Raw genomic sequence first — 18,577 nt, forward strand, 5'->3', positions numbered from 1 at the left:
CCCTGCGCGGCTCAGTCTCCCGGGCAGGGACCCCTCGGGCGTCCTTCGAAGAGGCCCCAGAGCTTCATGCACGACAGCGATAAGGCAGCCGTCTGCAGCCAGGACCAGGGCCTTTGCTAGGAAGCGAGCTTGCCAGCGCCTTGACCTTAGACTTCCAGCTTCCCAAATTGTGAGAAGTCAATGTCTGCGGTTTCGCCCCCAGCCTGCAGTGTTTGTCCCGGCAGCCGGGACTGACTGAGACCCGCTGCTCCTGCTTTCCGAGCAGGTGGCCGCGCACGCGCTTCCTTCGAGTGGAATTTCTCTCTCGGCCTCCACTCACGGGCACTTTGCTGCTGCTGCTGCCGCTGCCTTGAAGAGCTCTTTCCCAAGACGGGCTGGAGGAAAGGCCATCTCGACCCACACGTCCCCACCCGGCCTCAGAGCCGCTCTGCTGTGGCCAGTTCGCCCGGCCCTAGGGGTCAGCAATCACGTGCATCTCGCCAGCGTCACCGCCAGCCGGCCGCAGGCAGGACGTCCCTCCCTCCGGGCAGCTGGAGGCTGCCGGTACCCCTGGGTTGCGAGGAGGCCTCCGGGGGGCGCACTTGAGCAGCATCTCCACGTCTCAGCCTGTCTGTCTTCCCTCCCCACCTGCTTTGTCTTCTGGGCAGAGACAGAGAAAGCCGACGATTTGTCTCACCCGTTAGGTTCCGGGCCTGGGCCCTGCAGAGAGCCACCTTCCAAAGGAGGCCCGAAAAGTAAAATGCTGCCAACTGCCCCATCATCATCAGCCTCCTGCCCTGAACTCCAGAAGGCAGGGTGCTGCCAGCTTCTCCCAAGAGCCCATGGGGCGACCCACCTTCGCTGGGCTGGCCAGCCCCCTTGCCAGGCCGCATCTGGACAGAATCCTGGTCCCTCACTGGGTGACAGGGAGCGTTTGCTCAGGTCCCTCTCTGGGATCAGGTGGAGAGCAGAGAAGGGAAGGCCAGGCTGTGTGGCCACCGCAGACGGGAAGGCGTCTGCTGCCCGGCTTCCAGGCCGTAGCGAGGGCAGCAGGCCCCGCATGTCTGCTGAGCCCAAGAAACAGCCTGGGTGCTGAGGGGCAGGGCGCCCGCTGCAGGGCGTGGTCCCTTCACAAGAGGCACCTACCGGCTGAGCTACAGGGGCCCTTCCCTGGCCCACCGCAGTAGCCAGGCGGGCCCAGTTCTACTCGGTGCATCTCCTCCTGGCTGGGCCTTCGCAGAACAGCTTGTGTGCTCTGGACACCAGGGTCCCTGATGAAAACGTGTCCGGGCTCTGGCCACACTCACAGGGTGTCCTGGGTCCAGGCTCTGGCCCTGTGTTTTGCCCTGGGGACCTTGTCTGCAGTGTCTGCTGGGATGGGGTCCAGCTCGGCTCAGGTCTGCTGACGAGAGAAGAGGGAAGGGGACCTGCTCTCCAGGCTCTTCTAGGGTCTGAGCCCACCCAGCAGGGTGGCCGTGCCCCTCCCACCCCATGGTGGGACTCCTGATGCGTTAGAAGGCTCCTGCCTCAGTCTGTATGCTCCTGTCTGATACCAGCCCCCAAGCCCCGAGCAGGATCCCCCAGCAGAACGCAAGGCCCCGGCTGGCTCTGGGAGGACCCAGGACCCCAGGGCAGGCGCACCACTGCCGCAGCCATATATTGACTGACACAGACGGGTGCCTCATCCTGGGCCCTGCCTGGCTCCACGGAACCCAGCAGCAGGGTCCAGCCATGCCAAGCTGTGTCCAGGGCCTGGCTGCGCCTGGGGTCCCCGTCCTGTGGACCTGCTAGTGGGCGAAGGCCGCCTCCCTCCATGCGCTGTGTCCCTGGCTGACCCTGACAGGCGGGTCTGGGTGTGCAGGTGAGAACGCCTCCTTTCCCGGGCTTCCTCAGCAGACTTTGCCCCGAACCGCCTGGCTGCGCTTCCTTCTGGTCATCGCTTCCTGCTCCAGGGCAGTGTGCACGGCCTTCTCAGTGGGAGCCGAGTCTGACCTGGTCCTGGCCCCGGGCCTTCTCTCTCAAGGCCCTCCCTCGTCCTGGTCGGCCTTGGGGGCAGCAGAGCATCTGGGGTGAGTATTGAAGTCCTGGTGCCTTGAAGCCCCATGTTGGGGAGAGAGACCAGCGGGGCAGGGCTGCCGGGGCAGGAGGCAGGATGGGGCCGGAGTGAGCCAGACAGAGCCAGCCAGGCCAGGGCCAAGGCTGTGCGATGCTCCAGGCCCTTTTCTCTCGGCCTCTGTCTCTCTTCGTTCGTAAGCATGCCTTGTCAGGGTCCCATGTCTGCCTTGTTGCTTTGGCTGGACTTCCCCCCTAATGTTTAACAGAAGTGAACTAGCTTTTGCTGCCTTGAAATGAATGGGGGAGCCCTTTGTTCCTGGGACCTTGGGTTTTTGACCCCAACATGTGGCCTGGGACATGGGTCTTTCCTAGTTTTGAGGACAGGCTTTGAGGGGCAGGCTGGGCCCACAGTCCCCAGGAGCGGTCAGCTCTGCAGCTCTGAGGCCCCATCCGGCCCAGGGGCTTCCTCCTTTGCCTTGTTAATGTAGTGCCTTGTAGTGATTGCTGTTCCAGTGTTAAAATATCCCTCATAACCCTGCGCTGTGTGTCCACGCTGGATTACTGGCTCCATACCTTGCTGGATTCAGTTAGCTAAGTTCATCAAGGACTTTGCGTCTGTGGTCACGCATGGTGTTGACCTATAGGTTTCCTGTAGTAGTGAGTTTGTCTAGTTTTGGTCTGAGGGCAAAGCGTGTCTTCGAAAATGAGTAGGGAAAGGTTCCTCCTTATTTCTTTTCAGAATATGTTTAATATTGGTATTATTTCATTCTTAAATGTTTGATAGAACTCCCCAGCGACACCATCTAGGTCAGGAGTCTTCTTTGTGGAAAGGTCTTTCATTATGAATTCAACAACGTTCATAGACACAGGCTATTCAAATTTGATATTCCTTGTGTGAATTTTGGCAAGTTATGGCTTCTAAGATATTTGTGTATTTCAACTGAGTTGTCAGATGTCTTTGCATAAATTTATTAATAATGTCCCTTTGTTACTCCAATGTCTGTAGGATCTAAGTGCTATGTTTTCAGTCCTGATACTAGTATTTGTGGATTTTTTTCTTGATCCATTTAGCCAGAGGTTTATCAACTGCATTGATCATTTCAAAGAACCAGGTTTCATTTTATTGATTTTTCCCTATTGTCATTTTTCTACAATATTAAATTTTCTCTTATTTCCTTCCTTCCACTTACTTGGGCTTGATTTGCTGTTGTTTGACCTTCCCAGAGTGGAATCTCTGGTCGATGATTTCAGGCCTTTTCTCTGTCCCGAGACAAACACCTGCAGCACACGTTTCCCGCTAACACTGCGTCAGCTTCATCTCGCAAATGCTGGTAAGTTGTGTTTCCATGACCGTGTAGCTCAAAATGCTTTCCAGTTTCCCTTTGATTACTTATTTGACTCTTGAGTTTATTATGTTATTTAATTTCCAAATATTTGGGCATTCTTTCGATATCTTGTATCTTTTTGTTACTGATTTCTCATTTAGTTGTGTGGTATCTGAAGAACATACTCTGTATGATTTAAATCGTCTTTCTTGTGCTGAGGCCTGCTGTATGGCCCAGTGTGTGGCCTATTTTGGAGACTGTTCACATGTGCACTTGAAAAGAATGTGTGTTTGCTCTTGTTACACATGCTGCTCTGCGAGCATCAGTGCGGGCAGCGGCTTGGTGATGTTCAAGTCTACCCTTGCTAAGTTCTTAGTCACTGGAGGGGGGGTCAGAACAGCCTGTCAGAGCCGCGAGTCTGTCTAATCACTTCCGAGTTAGTCCTTTCATTGTATGAAATGTCCCTTGCGTCTCCGGTGCAGCTCCCTGTGCTGAAGTCCACTTTGACATTAATACCCCATCCAGCTTTGCCATGACTGGTGTTTTCATTTTATATCTTTTTTCATTCTTTCACTTTGTTTTCACTTTTCACTTTTAACCTCTCTTTATGTTTAAAGTGTGTGTCATTTAGACAGCATATTGTCACTTCCTGCTTTTGTAATCCAGTTTGACAGTCTTTGACTTTTGATCGGAGTATTTAGGCCAGTTACGTTTAGTGTGGTTAGTGACAGGGTCGGGTTAGATCTGCCACCTTCCTACTGCTTCCTATTTGTATCATCTATTCTTTGTCCCTTTCTCTTCCCTCTTTTGGATTAATTGAGTCTTTTGTTTTATACTCCATTTATCTCCTCTGTTGGCTTATTTATTTAAAAAGCCTCTTTGTTTTACTTTTTCAATGGTTGCTGTTGGGTTTACAATATATATATTTAACTTACTGATGACTGGATGTAGGAGAAGGGGGGAAAATTGTGGCCTGGGCAACAAGCGGGATCATTCTCTAGATGGGGGACTTTGAAGGATGATTACAGTGCAGGTGGTGGGTGGTGGTGAAGGGGCTTGATCATGTGGTCAGTTCTGGTCAAGTGCACTTAAAATGCATGTTAGATGTCCGAGAGAAGGTGCCTGGCGGGGAGTCCCATGTGTGGTCCAGAGGTCTGGGCTGAAGCAGGCACTGGGGTCATGGGCACAGGGGTGATTCTTAGGTCAGCAGGACTGGTTGAGTCTGGTATGGAGAGTGTGATGGGGCAAGAAAGGGCCCAGGACCAAGCCCCAGTGGACCCCAAGTTAGGGCCCTGCATGGAGAACAACAAGGGTGTGCGAGGGGAGGCCAGAGAGGAAGGGGCGAAATGGGGCAAGTGCCACGTCTCAGAACCAGAAAGGCAGTGGCCCAGCGGCCGCCCCCAGGTGCTGCCACCAAGGGCTTCTGCATCTGGGCAGCATGCAAGGGGGCCTCGAAGGCCCCCTGAGGCCCTCCCCCTTCCCTGTGCACATGCGCCTGGCGTGCATTTAGACCTCGTCAACGTTTCACTGAAACACTTAAAAACAAAGAGCTAGGGACGGTTCAGCTGTGCCAAAAGCTGCTGGGGAGGGGAGTAAGGCGAAGCCTGTCAGATGCCCGCTGGGGTCTGCGACTCAGTGGCCGAAGGGCCCTCGGGGGGAGACGTGTCTGTGGTCTGGCCGCGTGGGACCTGGGTCCCAGTGGTGGAGCACCAAGGGTTGGGGGGAGCAGACGCCGTGTGTGAGGCCATCTTTCCAGAGAGCGTGTGGGACCAGAGCCATCGCATGGTCCTCTAGCCGGGCTCTGCAGGGGCAGTCAGCCAAATCCAGGGCCAGGCTTCTCCGGGGGGGGGGGGGGGGCAGGGCCAGCAGGGTTGGGCATTGCAGGGCCAGGGCCAACTAGGGGGGCTTCTTGCAGCTCACCCCCCACCCCCCGCTGCCCAAGGCAGATTCCCCCGTCCCCACCCTCTCCTGGGACACTACCTAAACAGTGCCAGACCCCGGCTTTCTGCAGCCCTGCAACCTGACCGATCTGCCTCAATCAGTGTCGACCTCCTGGAAGAGCAGGCCCATCACGACTGAAGCTGTGCGGACTGTCCCTGACTTAGAGCAGGAGACTGGCCCACTCGGCTCGGGACCAGCCAGAGGGGTCTCAGCAAACAGTGGGAAGCAGTGAGCAGATGGAGAGGGGGCGGCGAGCCTGCCGCGAGGGACCCAGGACAGGCAGGTGGCGGAGGTGAGGGGTGAGAGCAGAGGTCGGTGGCCCAGGTGAGGGTAGGGCCCATGGAACAGCCCTGAACTCTGTGTGTGTGCACGTGTGTGTGTGTGTGTTTGTGCCCGTGCATGTTTCTGGAAAAAGACTCTTCGGGTTTTTTAAGTGAACAAGCACAAAGTGAAAAGTCAAGCCTTGCTCCCTGACCCCTCGTGTGGGCCTTGGCCTGGCGCTGCCCCTCACCTCGCCCTCACCCACTCCAGTCCAGCCCTAACTGCAGCCGCGGAGGGAGCCCCCCGTCCCACTCCCCCTTCCCATCGCGCCCACACCCCTGCCATCCGTCGTCCCCACACACCCGTGGCCCTCTTCCCCCACAGTCCCCGGCATCGGAGGGCCAGCTCGGGGCCAGGCTGCTCCGCCCCCTGCCCTTTGGTACCAGGTGCTCGCTCTCAACATCATGCCGGGAAGGAGCCTGCCAGGGCATTCCAGCTCTCTCCTCCAGGGGCTCCTGGCATCCCCGAGCCATCCCAGCCCTTCCTGGACTGTGGTTTCCCATCTGTGCAGTGGCGCTGGGGGCTGGGGGTGCAGAGGCTGGCGCCCGAGTGGGCGGTAGAGGCAGCCCAGCCCCCAGTTTTGAGGAGACCCTTGCTTTCCAGGCAGAGCAGAGGGCCCTGAACTCCCGGGTTCCTTCTACCTCCACATGCAGTGAGTGTCGCCTCCCAAATGGTGGGTGTTTCCCCGTGGTCCAGTCTTTGCGGGTGAGGCCCAGTGGGGAAGAGCCAAGCGGGAGCACGCTGGGCCTGGGACCTCTGTCCTCCTAGCTCAGTCTGCCTCCCACCCAAGAGCCCTCCCATAGATGTAGGTCAGCAGAGGGGTGTGTGTGTGCACGGGCGTATACGTGCACACACGTGTGCTAATAGTGTAGATCTGTACACGTGTGTGCACGCCTTTCTCTCCCTCTGGCATGAGGTGAATAAAAGCTGGATTGTGCACTTTGGCTCAGCTCCTAACCTTGGCACCAGCAGCTGAGTGGGATCCAGATCCAGGGAGCACCCTCCGCTGCCCGACGGTCGCCCAGTCTCCCCCCCCTCCCCTCCTGACTCCTGGCTTGGGTGCCTGGCCCTGTGGAGTGGCCCCCGGCCCGGGTGTGGGGGTGTCCCTGACTGTGCTCTGTGCTTGCTCCTGCTCCGGTTTCGGGCGGCGGCCTCTGGACGCTCGTCAGACTCAGGTGCGACGTCTGGTTCTGGTGAGACCACTTCAGGAAGTGGCTGCTTTTGTTTTCTCTCTAAGTATAATTGCAAATTCACGGATGTAAACTTGTTTGTGTTTCAAGTTGAAGTTATTCTCCTGCAGATTTTAAATCAGCCCATCTCTGGTCCCCAGAAGCGAGCTTGCGTTGACTCTTGTGTCCCTCTGTCGGCGGCCTGTGGTCCCGAGCCGCTTGGCTCTCTGGGGTGAAAAGCCGTTCTGGGCACATCCTACGTGGTTCCTAACCCAGACCTGAAAGCCCCCACTGCCCTCTGTAGCCTCCTCCTCTTCGTGAGAAAGCACAGCTGGAGACCACGGCCTGGGTGTCGGGGGTGTGGGACGTGGGCCTTGTCGGTGGGCAGGACCAAAAGCTTTGCTTTCAAGGTAAGCCACAGCACAGGTCCACGCTGCTGCTTCTCACTGAAACCCAGGCCTGCTTGGTCTTCACTTAACCGTGTGGATAACACGCCTGCATGGTTCCGCCGGTGGGGTTACTGGGTCAAAGGGCAGTGCGTGCCTGATTTTGCTGGATCTTGCCAAATGTCCCTTCAAGGGCAGGGTGGGGGGTGCGGTTGTGCCATGTGGAATATCAGTGGGTGACATCTGAGGCTGTCTCCCCCAGGGACTGTGGCCAACCTCCTGGACCTGGTCCAACTGACAGGGGCGAAATCACACTGCAGAGCACTTTAAATTTGTGGTTCTCTTTTTGAGTCATGGGGTGTCTTTCCTGTCTTTAACGAGCCACTTACATCTCCTTTTCAGGGAACTGTCTGTTCCTATCAGTTGGCCTTTTGCCCGAGCTGCAGAGGAAATGTCTTGGAAGGCCAGCAGCCTGGGGAGGGCACGGTAACCCTCAGCAGAGCACTTCTCAGGGGAAGTTGAAGTTGAGGACCGCCCGCCTTGGTGTCTCTCAGGCTGCTGGTGAAGCGGCCACTCCTTGGGCCCAGCAGACCGACTGGCTCAGATCAGCCAGAGCCGAGGGGAGGGGAAGGGGAGGGAAAATCCCCTTTCAAGGGTGACGCCCTCTCCTGTTCTGAATACAGCTGCTGGACATCACAATTGATTTTAAAGCAAGGATGAGATGCTCTGGGCACATACTTGGCTCCCATGAGGGTCCCCTCTGCCAGGCAGGCGACTCAGCCTAAGGTCCAGCCAGAGAGACGGGGTCAGGAGGAGGCACCTGCAGCCCTCACGCGGGGTGATGGCCGTCTGGAGGAGGAGGCAGGAGGAGGGAGCGGTAGGGCGCCCAGTGGGCTGGGGTGGGTGTCTCTGCTCTGCTGGGAAGGGAGGCCCGAGACCACCACGGCGGGCAGCCAGCGGTTGGAGGGTCAGGCAGGAAGCGTCTCCAGGAGGGGACCTGGCGTGGAGCCAGCAGCCAGCCTTCCAGTCAGAGAAGCCTCAGGCAGAGAAAGGGGAAGGAGGCCCTGGAGGAGCAGGAACCTGCGGCCGCACCAGCACCAGGGCCTGGGCGGGAGGGAGGGCTCAGTGCAGGAGGCAGCGGAACCGTAGCCCCACCCCCACCCCCGGCGGCGGTAGGGGGGCGCCCAGGAGGCCGGGGGAGCTGTCCAGGGCTGAAGGAGCATCGCCTGCCCTCCGCCCAGCCCGCCTCCTCCAGCCCTGCACAGCGGAGCCGTCCACCTCTGGGGTCCGCCTGCCCCAGGAGCCTCAGGCTGGGGGCCACAGCGCTGCCTCAGGAGGAGGAGGCCAGCTGTTGCAGGAGGGCCTCTGCCCCTGTGCAGGGTCCCCGGGTGTCCGAGGGCAGGGCTGTGCTGACTGGGAGGAGATGGGAGTCGGGAAGGCGGCGCCCTGGGCGCTCCCCTGCTGGCCTGTGTGTCAGATCTGTGGGGTGTGGGCGGGGCCGAGCCGGGACACCTGTCCACCCTGGGCCTGCCTGCTGCTCCATGACCTGACCCAGGACGCACCCTGGGCAGCAGCCCAGACAGGCCAGCAGTGCCTCGGGGCCCCTCAGGACCCCCTGGAAGCCCTCGCAGTCCCCTAGTGCCCTTGTTGTCCTGTGGTGGCTCCTCCCTCCTGGCACAGGCCACCTTGCTGGGAAAGGGCCGGACGCGCCGGTGGGCAGGGCCGTCTGTCAGATGCTGCGCTGTCTGAGCGAAGGGCTGCAGGAGGGGCCCCAGAAAAGTGGCTACGGCCAGGTTTGTCTTGGGGCACAAGGATGGTCACAGTGGGGGCACGGGGGAGAGACAGGCAGTCCAGGCGCAGGGGCCCCAGAATGGCCTGCCACCCTAGGGCCCCAGGCCAGAGTGCACGGCCCAGACACATGGCCTCTGCGCATCGGGACTCTGGCGTGTGCCAGTGGTCACAGGCGGAGTGACAGCTCCAGAGCCTGGAGGCCGTCTGATCAGAGGACCGAAGGCTTTGCCACCCCGGGTGTGCCGCCAGCTTCTGGAGACGGGGCAGCCATCCTTGGGCGCCCCCTCAACCCCCGCCCCTCCTGCCCCCCCGCCCCTCCTGCCCCCCTGCCACTCAGCCACATTTGCTGAATGAATGATGAATGAATGAACGTGCGAGCGAGCACGGTGAGGCCTCGGAGGCCACGTGGAGGCAGTTGTGTGGGGACAGAGGAGGTTTCTGAGTTTGAGAGGTGGCAGCTGCAAGCTCGGTGCTGGAAGGCCTCCTACAGGAGGGCCCTCGGTGGCCTTGGCAGCACCTGCCGCTGTGCCAGGTGGGGTGGCAGGTGGCCGGTAGGGGGTGGGGACCAGGGATGGGGTGTTTCTCACAGGAGGGGGCAGAGCGCTGGGCGCCCTGTCCCCTGCCCCCCGCCCACATGGGTCAAGGCCTTGGCTCTCCCTGCACCGCACGCCACTTCCATGACGCAGTCCCCCTCTGCAGTGCTGGGGGGCAGTGCACGGAGATGAGCCCCAGGTCACACCCGAGGCCTCGCGGTGGTGGCAGGGTGAGAGCCGGGCCTGGGACAGAGCAGGTCCTGGTTGAGGGCACCTTGAGCCAGAGAGCTGGACCCGCACAGCCAGCCTCTCCCCGTCCGTGCCCCCGCTGCCTGGCCACCGCTTCTGCCCGCCTAATCCAAACCCTTCCATGGCCACACAAGTGCTTCTCTATTTTTATACACTTTTTATTATGGAAAATTGCAAATATGTACCAAAGCAGGGCGTCTAGCACAGAGAACGCCATGTCTCCTGCCCAGCCATGGTCAGCTCCCCCGACTCCTGTTTCACCGGCAGCCCTCACCCTGCGGGGTCTTCCCTGCCACCTCGCCCGAGGACACCGGCGCGTGGGCTTCCAGCAGACGAGAGCCTATTGAGACCAGCCATAGTGCCACCTGGCACCCAAGGAGCGAGGGCTGATTCCTGACCTGGTCCCCGTGCTGGCCAGCCCCCCCGTCGTCCACAGAAGGAAGCCTTTCCCAGGTGGCTCTGCAGTGGGGGACTGCCTCTCTGTCCCTCTGGGCTGCGGCTCCCACCCCTGGGTCCCCTGCGGGGCTGAGAGGCTCGGGGTGGAGCTGATGGCCTGGGCTCATCCAACTGCCCCTTCGAGAGGTGGGAAGGACAAGGGAGGGGGCCACGGGCCCAGCAAAGAGAGGGCTCCCTGGAGGCAGAGCAGCTGCAGGGTGGGGTGACAGGGCAGCCTGGCCAAGAAGGGGTCCCGTCCCCTGCCTCTCCCTCCCTTCCTCTGGGGAGCTGAGGCCAGTCTGACCGCTCAGGTGAGCCCCAGGCCCAGGGCCTCTGGGGGAGAAGCAGCCCTCCCAGGGTGAACTGTGCGGAGGTAGGTGTAGGTTTGGGGTGGAGCTCAAGGGTGTTTCCTCATGATGGGCCTGTGAGGTTTTCCTGTGAGGTGGGAGGGACAGGGGCCTGCGAAGAGTGAGCAGGAGCTGGCGTGGGGAGGAGGCTGGAGGGGCTGGGGGACTGTGAGAGAAGGACCCAGAGGCCAAGAGCCAGCCAGCGGGCACAGGGCAGGGCTGCCCAGCCAGCAGGGGAGGAAGGCGGGTGGATGCCCTGGGACCCACCCGCACCAGTCACCTCCTCTCCCTGCCCCCCAGGGACCTCCCCCTCCCCTGCCCCTCCCCTCCCCCATCGGTCTCGGTTGTCCCCCTACCCCCGCAGTGGTGTCCTCGTCATTCCCCCTTCAGTACAGTGACGACAGGGGCAGATAATGGCCCCCCGGCTGGCTTTTGGCCAGACCAGTGGGATGGGGAGAGTTGCTTCCCAGACCTGGACTCTGTGAAGAGGGTCCAGAGAGTGTGGCAGGAGCAGAAGCCCGTGTCCTCAGCTTCCCGGGGTGCCAGCCCAAGGCTGGGCCCAGGCCCAGAGGCCTCTGGTTCCAGGGGTTCCCTGGGTCCCAGCCCCCAGCAGGCGCTTGGGGCAGGGCTGGCACCAGGGTGAGGCAAGGGAGGCCCTGGCCTCGCACAGCAAGTAAGAGCCCCCAAACTCAGCTGTCAGGGCGGACAGTACTTCACTGCGGTACTGTAACACGGCAGGGGTCACACAAAATCCACGGCGAATCAGCATGTCAGATAAAGGCGGGGTGGAGGGACGGGCAGTCCTTTGCTGCAGGCGGCAGGCTGCAGGTCGAAGGCAGACTGGCCCCTGCCCAGCCCCCAGTCGGGCTCTGAAGGCGCCGCAGCGCCGCCTCGCAGGGCCAGGGGGCTCCCCTCCACCCGCCGCTCAGATGGCCACGTCTCCCTGTGGACAGTCAAGCCCCCTTCCCACCCAGCTGCTGCGGGCAGAGGCCTGTGCTGGGGATTGTGAAAGAGAGGTTGCCAGCTCCCTCCCACCCGCCTGCTCCGCCTCCAGCCTCTGCTTCCCACAGGCCCGCCCATCTTCCAGGAAGCCCATCCCCATCTCTGCCTCCTCCCGCCTCCCAGGGCCAGCTCAGTGCCACCTCCTTCTAGAAGCCTCCCGGTCCTGACCTGCCCTCCGCGAAGCCCCACGCTGTGAGTGCCTGCCCCCCATGTGCCGGGCGAGCCCACCCGGCCACCTCGCCCGCCCAGCTGTGTCCAGCAGGGTGGGCATGGAAGAGGGGCAGACCGTGGTGTAGAGTGAGGTGGCGTGGGCGCAGAGCAGCCTGGGGAGGAGAGCCCGGGGTGGGAAATGCCCTCGGCCAGTGGCCGCACTGCCCAGCCAGGGACACCCCGCCTGATGTCCTCAGGGTCCTGAGCCCCCACTCCCAGCGCTGTGCTCCCTTCTGGACCCTGAGGGCGGGGGCATTGCTCCCACCCCAGGTGAAGGGCTGGGGGCAGGCGGAGCTCCTGGAATCTGCCAGGTTCCTGGGCCACATCCAGCAGCCGCCTTTGGAGTGACCCCGCCTCCCGGGCCCTTCCCTCGGGGGCTCATCCAGACAGCACAGCGATTCGCACCTCACATGTGTCTGTGGCTTCCCCTCAACCCCAACTGCTCAGAGGGATGGAGGGTCAGGAGGAGGGGGCAGGAAGGGTCCTCCTTCAGACCAGCGCCTGGACCCCCGCCACCCGCAGGCCTGCCGTGCTGCTCTCCTGGGCCAGCAGGTGCGAGGCAGGAGAGGAGGGTGCGGGGACTGAGGGAGTGGGGTGGTGTGGGGCGATGTGAGAGGACGCCTCGCAGGTGGAGCTCTGCCTGGGCCCCAGGCTGTGGGGCTCCACCATGGGCGCCGGCCGTGGGGCCGTGGGGCCCTGGTCACTCCTTCTCCGAGGAGGGTCGTTTATGGTTCTGAGGCGGCCCAGCAGCGAGACTGGGCCTAGTCTGGAATCTGAGGCCTGCCCGGTGGGCCAGGCCTCTTGGACCCCCAGGATTCAGTGGACCTCGAGGAGAGGACCCGGCCCTGAACTGGGAGGGAGGCATGCCTGGCAGAGGGAAGGGCTGCGGGGTCGCGGGGTGGGGGTGGGAGGCACCCCACCCCGCTCCGGGAGGCCCAGAGCTTCGGCCACAGTGTTTACAGAGCGCTGTTGTGCGCCAGGAGTCTGCTTAGTGCTCGGGGACGCTGGCCACCCAGTTGGGTTCTCCAGTTGGGGCTGCTGCTGATGGGGGGGACAGGATTTATTCAGGCCCTGCTCTGTGCGGGAACAGCTGGGGTCCCAGCCACAGGCAAGTTCTAAGGACGCAGAAGGGCTACTTTCATTCCGGAGTTCAGGGGAGGAAACCAGACAGGGAGGGGCTCGAAGCCATTCAGCGAGAGGAGGTTGGGGAGGCTGGGGGCAGGAGGAGGGGGCTGGACAGAGAGGCAGCGAGAGGCAGGGGGCAAGGCAGAGGACGGGCCCATGGTGGGGACTGCCAGGCCTGGATCCGGACGGTGGGGACCAGGCCCCCCTCAGGGGCCTCTGGGTAGGGTCCCTGGTCTCAGGGTCAGGAGGCCTGGGCCAGCCGCTCCCCTCTCTGGGACTCACTTTCCGCCTGTGAAATGGGCAGGGGCCGGGTGGGAGCTCTCCCCAGCCCCTGGCAGTGTGTGCGGAGAGAGGTGCTGCGGAGCCCAAGCTGAGGGCACAAGGCCCTGCCCTCAGGCGTGTGGGGCTGGGGGGGCTGGTCTGCAGGGGAGGGACAGCCCCTCTGCGCAGGGTCTCCCCGCCCTGAGCTCAGAGTGGAGAGGCCTGCCGAAGAGCATGTCCCCTGGGGGCCTGGAGGAGCTGGGCAGGAGAACGTTCTGGATTGGGGAAGGGGTGGTCTGGAAGGCAGGCTTCTCAGGAGGTGGGCGTGAGGAGGCAGCTGGTGGAGGGGCAGGCAGAGCAGGGCAGGGCGGCAGGAAGTGGGCCGGGCACCTGCGTCCACACATGCTGGGGGTCGCCCGGTCGGCGTGGGTGCGGTGCGTGTGAAGGTGCCTTCCCGCGAGCGTGCTGGGCAGGAGCCAGGGCAGAGGCACTGACCGCAGCCACTGGGAGCTCAGCCCCGGGAAAGGCACAGGACTCTCCGGAGTCAGTCGGGGAGAGGACGCCTTCCTCCCGGGGAGGGCTCTGGTCTTTCTAGCGCAGGTTGTTTTCAGAACAAATGCTCTGTGTCAGCGAGCACGCTGCTTCTCTGGAGGTGTTGAAGCTGGCGGCCACTGGCACCCCGCTTCCTCTCCCAGAAATTCCCTCAGGCAGCCCTGGGCTGGGGCTGGCACAGGCGATGGGGAGTCCCGTCACACCCGCTCTGCTGTCATCACCCACCACCACCTCCCTGCCTTAAGGACGGGTGGCCCAGGGGGCTGGCTCACTCCAGCCCAGCTTCTCCACCACTTTTCAGGCAGCCCCTGCACAGGCTTCTGCAGGTCAGGGGGCAGACAGCTCCTCTGGGGAAACTGAGGCTGACTGCAGGTCTGTGCCAACTGTGGGTCCAGGGGTCTCAGCAGGGAGGGCTGTGAGGGGGGTTTTGCACCCCAGCAGAGTGTCCTGATGGACATGAGTGTGGTCACAGTGCAGAGGAACTTGGGGTGTCTCCTGGGGCCTGGGCCCCCTCCTCCTTCGTCTCCGAAGTCTCTCCATGGGCTGCGACCAGCACGTGAAGCTGGAGGAGGGAGTGTCTGAGCGCTGCATTCCTAGCACAGTGAGCGCTGCTCTGGGAAACTCGCTTCACTCACACACCCCTGTCCTGGATCCTGGGCGATTTCAAAAGTGGGGTCCCAGCTCTGGAGGTCTTTATGGTGCCTGGGCGACGAGTCTGCACCCCACTCTGCCTCAGATCCCATTTAGGGAGTCTGCTGGGTTCCCAGGGAGCGGGGTACAGGCAGGGCCGACCAGACAGCAGAGGGCTGGCTGGAGACTGCCGTGTGCTCGCATCTCCCAAAGGCGACCGGATGTCTCTCCAGCTGATGGTATGGTTATCTCAGTGCGGAATCAGAGGGTGGCTTCCTACCTCCGCTTGAGACAGCAGACTGATCTCACCATCAGCAGGAAGCGGTGCCCCTGAGGTGCTGCTACCCCTCCAGGGACAGCCTCCCCGGCAGGAAGCGGCCCCTGGCAGCTGAGTGCTCTGAGCACTGGCCGGGCTGCAGGGGGCCCCAGGCAGCCTAGAGCAATTCTGCAGAGCAAATGTTGGAGGTGACGGGTCTGCACACCTGAGCAGGACGCTGTTGGGCTCCGTGTCCTGGATACGGGACCCCGTGCCAGTGCCCGGCACTGGCAGGGACCTGAGCTGGTTGCCGTGGCTTCTGGGGACCCCCTGCTATTTGATAAGGACCTTGGGATTTGGCTTCCCAAACACTTTTGGGAGGCACCCCAAAGGACAGAGGTGAGACCCCAAGGACGGGTATCACTTCAAAGTCTCCTGAGCCACCTTAAGATGCGTGCAAATTGGGTGCCCTTCTCCCTGATAATTAGGAGTTTGTTTTATTATAAAAGGAAATTTTAAAGACTGCAGTTAGTTTTTTTAACTTTCCCTCACAAAATATCAAGCCACACTGAAGCTAGACTGTAAGTTGCCCCCCTGGGGGTTGGGGACCAGGGCCCAGCCCCAACACAGCTGGCTGGGTAGGGGGCATTAGGGGAGGGGCCAGGCCTGCTGCTCATGCAGAAGGGGCTGCCGTTGTCCACTGTCGCGGGCACCGCTGACCAGGGCAGTGAGGGGCCGTGTGGGTGCTTCTGACCAGGACATGGTGGAGGACGCCCAGTTCCACCCCGAGGCCGGCTCTGAGCCATTGGTCTGGGCCTGGAGGGGTGGGGCTGCCCTCATGGTTCTGACCATCGGGAGCACAAGAGGCACTCCTGGCCCCAGATGGGGCTCAGGCCAGTTTAAGTGGGACCTCAGGGCAGAGGACTGTGGTAGCCATGCTCTCTGAGGGAGAGAGTGAGGCAGGCCAGTGCCCGGAGGGGCCCCAGCCACCCCTCCTCGGGAGGGGGTGACGGGCAGCTCTCAGCCCGGCAGTGGGGGGAGGCAGGAGGGAGACCAGAGTTCTGCACTTTCCCGGAGGGCGGGCTGGCTGAGCCACAACCCCTGCTGTCCTGGACCGCAGCAGCCAGTGGCCAGGTGGGGGAGAGGCCAACGCCTGCTGAGGTATGGGTGTGGGTCAGACGCAGGCACCTCCTGTAGCCGGTTTGGGGACGGGGTGGAGGGGGCCACGGGCCGCCCTGGGCTTTGTCCTGAGCCTCTGAGCCCTCCCTGGTGAGGATGGCACTGGGGCTGGTGTGAGACTGGCCACCCTCTGGGCCACCTGTCCCGAGAGATGGTGGAGTTGGCGCAGCGGGGCCTGGAGGTGGACAGTGAGCACCTGCCTTGCTTTCTGACCAGCAGCAAACAGATCCCTGGAGAGGAGGGCTGGGGGAGGGACGGGGATCTGGTTCCAGTCCAGGGCTGGCTCACTGCCTCCTTGCCTCCGCAGGCCTCTGAAGGCCTTGGTTTTCCCACCGTCCAGCAGGCAGGGCAGGGTGGCCTGGAGGGTGCCTCGGGGCTCCCGGCAATTTCCGTGACTTCTCAGGGAAGGTGGAGTTTGGGCTCCCGAATGTGGGTGGGGCGCACCTCTTGCATCCCTGGCCAGAGGCGGGCGGGGCCTGGCCGCCCAGTCTCCCCTCGCTGCCCGCCGCCTCACGCCCGCCCCCTCCTGCAGCCCCAGGACCATGGACAACAGAACCTGCGGCCAGGAGAAGCCTGGCAGCGCCCAGGTCCTCTACACCTACACGGGCGCGCTCCTCGTGCTGGGCCTGCTGCTCAACGGCTGGGCGCTCTGGGTGCTGTGCCACCGCCTGCAGCGGTGGACGGAGACCCGCATCTACATGGCCAACCTGGCCGTGGCCGACCTCTGCCTGCTCTGCGCCCTGCCCTTCTTCCTGCACTCCCTGAAGAGGAAGAGCCCCACGGACACGCTGCTCTGCCAGCTCTCCCAGGGCGTCTACCTGGTCAACAGGTACATGAGCATCAGCCTGGTGATGGCCATCGCCCTGGACCGCTATGTGGCCGTGCGGCACCCGCTGCGCGCCCGTGCGCTCCGCTCCCCGCGGCGGGCCGTGGCCGTGTGCGCGGCACTCTGGGCGCTGGTGGTCAGCTCCCTGGTGCTTCGCTGGTTCCTGGGGAGGCAGGAGGGCGGCTTCTGCTTCTCCAACAGCTCCCGGCAGAGCTCCTACACCACCATCTTCTCGCTGCTGGGCTTCTACCTGCCGCTGGCCGTGCTGGTCTTCTGCTCCCTGCAGGTGGTGGCCGCCCTGGCCCCGAAGCCAGCGGCTGACACAGGCCAGGTGGAGTCCACCCAGAAGGCCGCCCGCATGGTCTGGGCGAACCTGGTGGTGTTCGTGGTCTGCTTCCTGCCCTTTCACGTGGTGCTGACCGTGCAGGTGGCCACGGGCCTGCGCTCCTGCGCCCTCCACCTCGCCCTTGACGTCACTAGCAAACTCTCGAATGCCAACTGCTGCCTGGACGCTGTCTGCTACTACTACATGGCCAAGGAGTTCCAGGAGGCGTCTGCGCTGGCCGTGCCCCCCAGTGCCAAGGCCCATAAGAGCCAGGAGTCTCTGTGTGTGACCCTGGCCTAGGAGAGGAGCCACGGGCTCCCGGGAAGTGCTGCCCACCGGGGGAGCCTGTGACCAGCAACAAGGAGCCCCGGGATCAGCCCTGACCTCACTGTGGGCTGTGGGCACTCTCAGGAGTCCCATGTGGTCAGGACAATCCAGGCGTGGAGCTTGGGGAGGTGACACCCCCACCCCTGGGGTAGAGAAGGGACAGCGACGAGGGCAGGAGGACTGGGGCCTGAGCACGGCCAACCCTAGGGACCCCTGGACGGGGCTGCACACCTGTTGTGCCTAGAACTGGGTTCACCTGCGGCACAGGGGCGGGTGCCTGCTGGGGGCCGTGAGACCCACAGGGCCAGAATAAAGCTCTTCTCCTGGGCTGTGTGCAGGCCACTCACGCTCTCATGATGTGTGTGTGGGGAGGGCCTGGGGCCATCTTCCCTGGTGGCTTTCTAGGGCTTTCCACCTGGGGGCTCTCCTTGGGCACTCCCATCTGCTCTCCACCCCTGCCCCACTCCCCGTCCATCTGGAGTTTAGATGGGGGCTGTCTGCAGCACCTGGAAGGGCCATGCTGGAGGCCACGACCCACTTTCTTCCTCCAGAGCCCCTCGGCCCCTCAGCGTCTGCAGAGCTGTCCTGGGGGCGGGGGGCAGGGAGGGGTGGCCGGGGGCACGTGCTTTGGTGCTTCCTCCGGGGGCGGGGGAAGCTGGAAGTCCTGCCGGGGGACACCCAGGCTGGTGTGCTGAGCCACCTCTTTGCCTCCCTGTGCGGGGCCGGGCGTCCAGACTCGAGCTGCAGCAAGCAGAGCTTTTCAGAGCCTCAGCGGGCGCCATCCACGTGGGCCCGGGGTCAACCCCAGCTCTGCCTCCCCTTACCTGCGTGTCCTCCGGCCCCGAGGCACCTCCCTGCCCTGTTCTCCCATCCATGCGATTGCCCAGGCGTGGCAGCCGAGTCCCGGCAGGGCCAGCCTCTCAGGCCTGTGGTCACGCAGTCCCACAAGGCCCCGGGCTCAGGGCGACCTCACTCAGAGAGATGCACTCTCTGTGAGTCCATGTGAGGGGGTCCTGAGCAAAAGGGGTCTTGCTCAGTGGGGTCCATGCTCAGGGGCGTCCTGCTCAGAGGGTCTGTACTCAGGGGGTTCCAGGCCTGGAAAGGGTCCATTCTCGGGAGGGGGGTCCGTGCTTAGGGGTCCACACTCTGGGGTTCCAACTCACAGGGCCCCTGCAACTTCAACGGGCTGCCGTCTTACCGCAGATCAGTTGGAGTTTTGAGGGAGAGGCCCGCACTCACTTCTGGGCACGCACGTCGGGTCGGGGCGGCCCTGCTCTAGTTCTGGGAGCTTCCTGTGTGTTGGCAGGTGGCTCTGGGCTCTGGAGACCTCAGGCTTCCCTCGGTCAGCACGTG

The 18,577-nt window shown here is 62.5% G+C and overlaps 1 protein-coding gene across 5 annotated transcripts; it reads left to right on the forward strand.

Moving 5' to 3' along the window:
- The first annotated feature begins 1,890 nt into the window (after window positions 1-1,890).
- On the forward strand, window positions 1,891-17,566 carry GPR35 (G protein-coupled receptor 35). 5 transcript variants are annotated; one of them, XR_012507240.1, is made up of 3 exons: window positions 1,891-2,048; window positions 3,259-3,365; window positions 6,225-7,568. XR_012507240.1 is itself a non-coding variant. In XM_074364660.1 (3 exons), the coding sequence occupies exon 3, from the start codon at window positions 16,289-16,291 to the stop codon at window positions 17,195-17,197; it is 909 nt and encodes a 302-aa protein (XP_074220761.1). In that variant the 5' UTR covers window positions 1,897-2,048; window positions 3,259-3,365; window positions 16,279-16,288; the 3' UTR covers window positions 17,198-17,566. The 5 variants fall into 5 exon arrangements, 4 of the variants coding, with proteins under 4 accessions (XP_074220762.1, XP_074220761.1, XP_074220759.1 ...); XM_074364660.1 differs by lacking the exon at window positions 6,225-7,568 and adding an exon at window positions 16,279-17,566 and having other exon boundaries at window positions 1,897-2,048; XM_074364658.1 differs by lacking the exons at window positions 1,891-2,048; window positions 3,259-3,365; window positions 6,225-7,568 and adding exons at window positions 9,412-11,725; window positions 12,191-12,295; window positions 16,279-17,566.
- The last annotated feature ends 1,011 nt before the right edge of the window (window positions 17,567-18,577 follow it).

This window comes from Camelus bactrianus, chromosome 5 (genome assembly GCF_048773025.1).
Source record: "Camelus bactrianus isolate YW-2024 breed Bactrian camel chromosome 5, ASM4877302v1, whole genome shotgun sequence".
NCBI classification, from domain to species: domain Eukaryota; kingdom Metazoa; phylum Chordata; class Mammalia; order Artiodactyla; family Camelidae; genus Camelus; species Camelus bactrianus.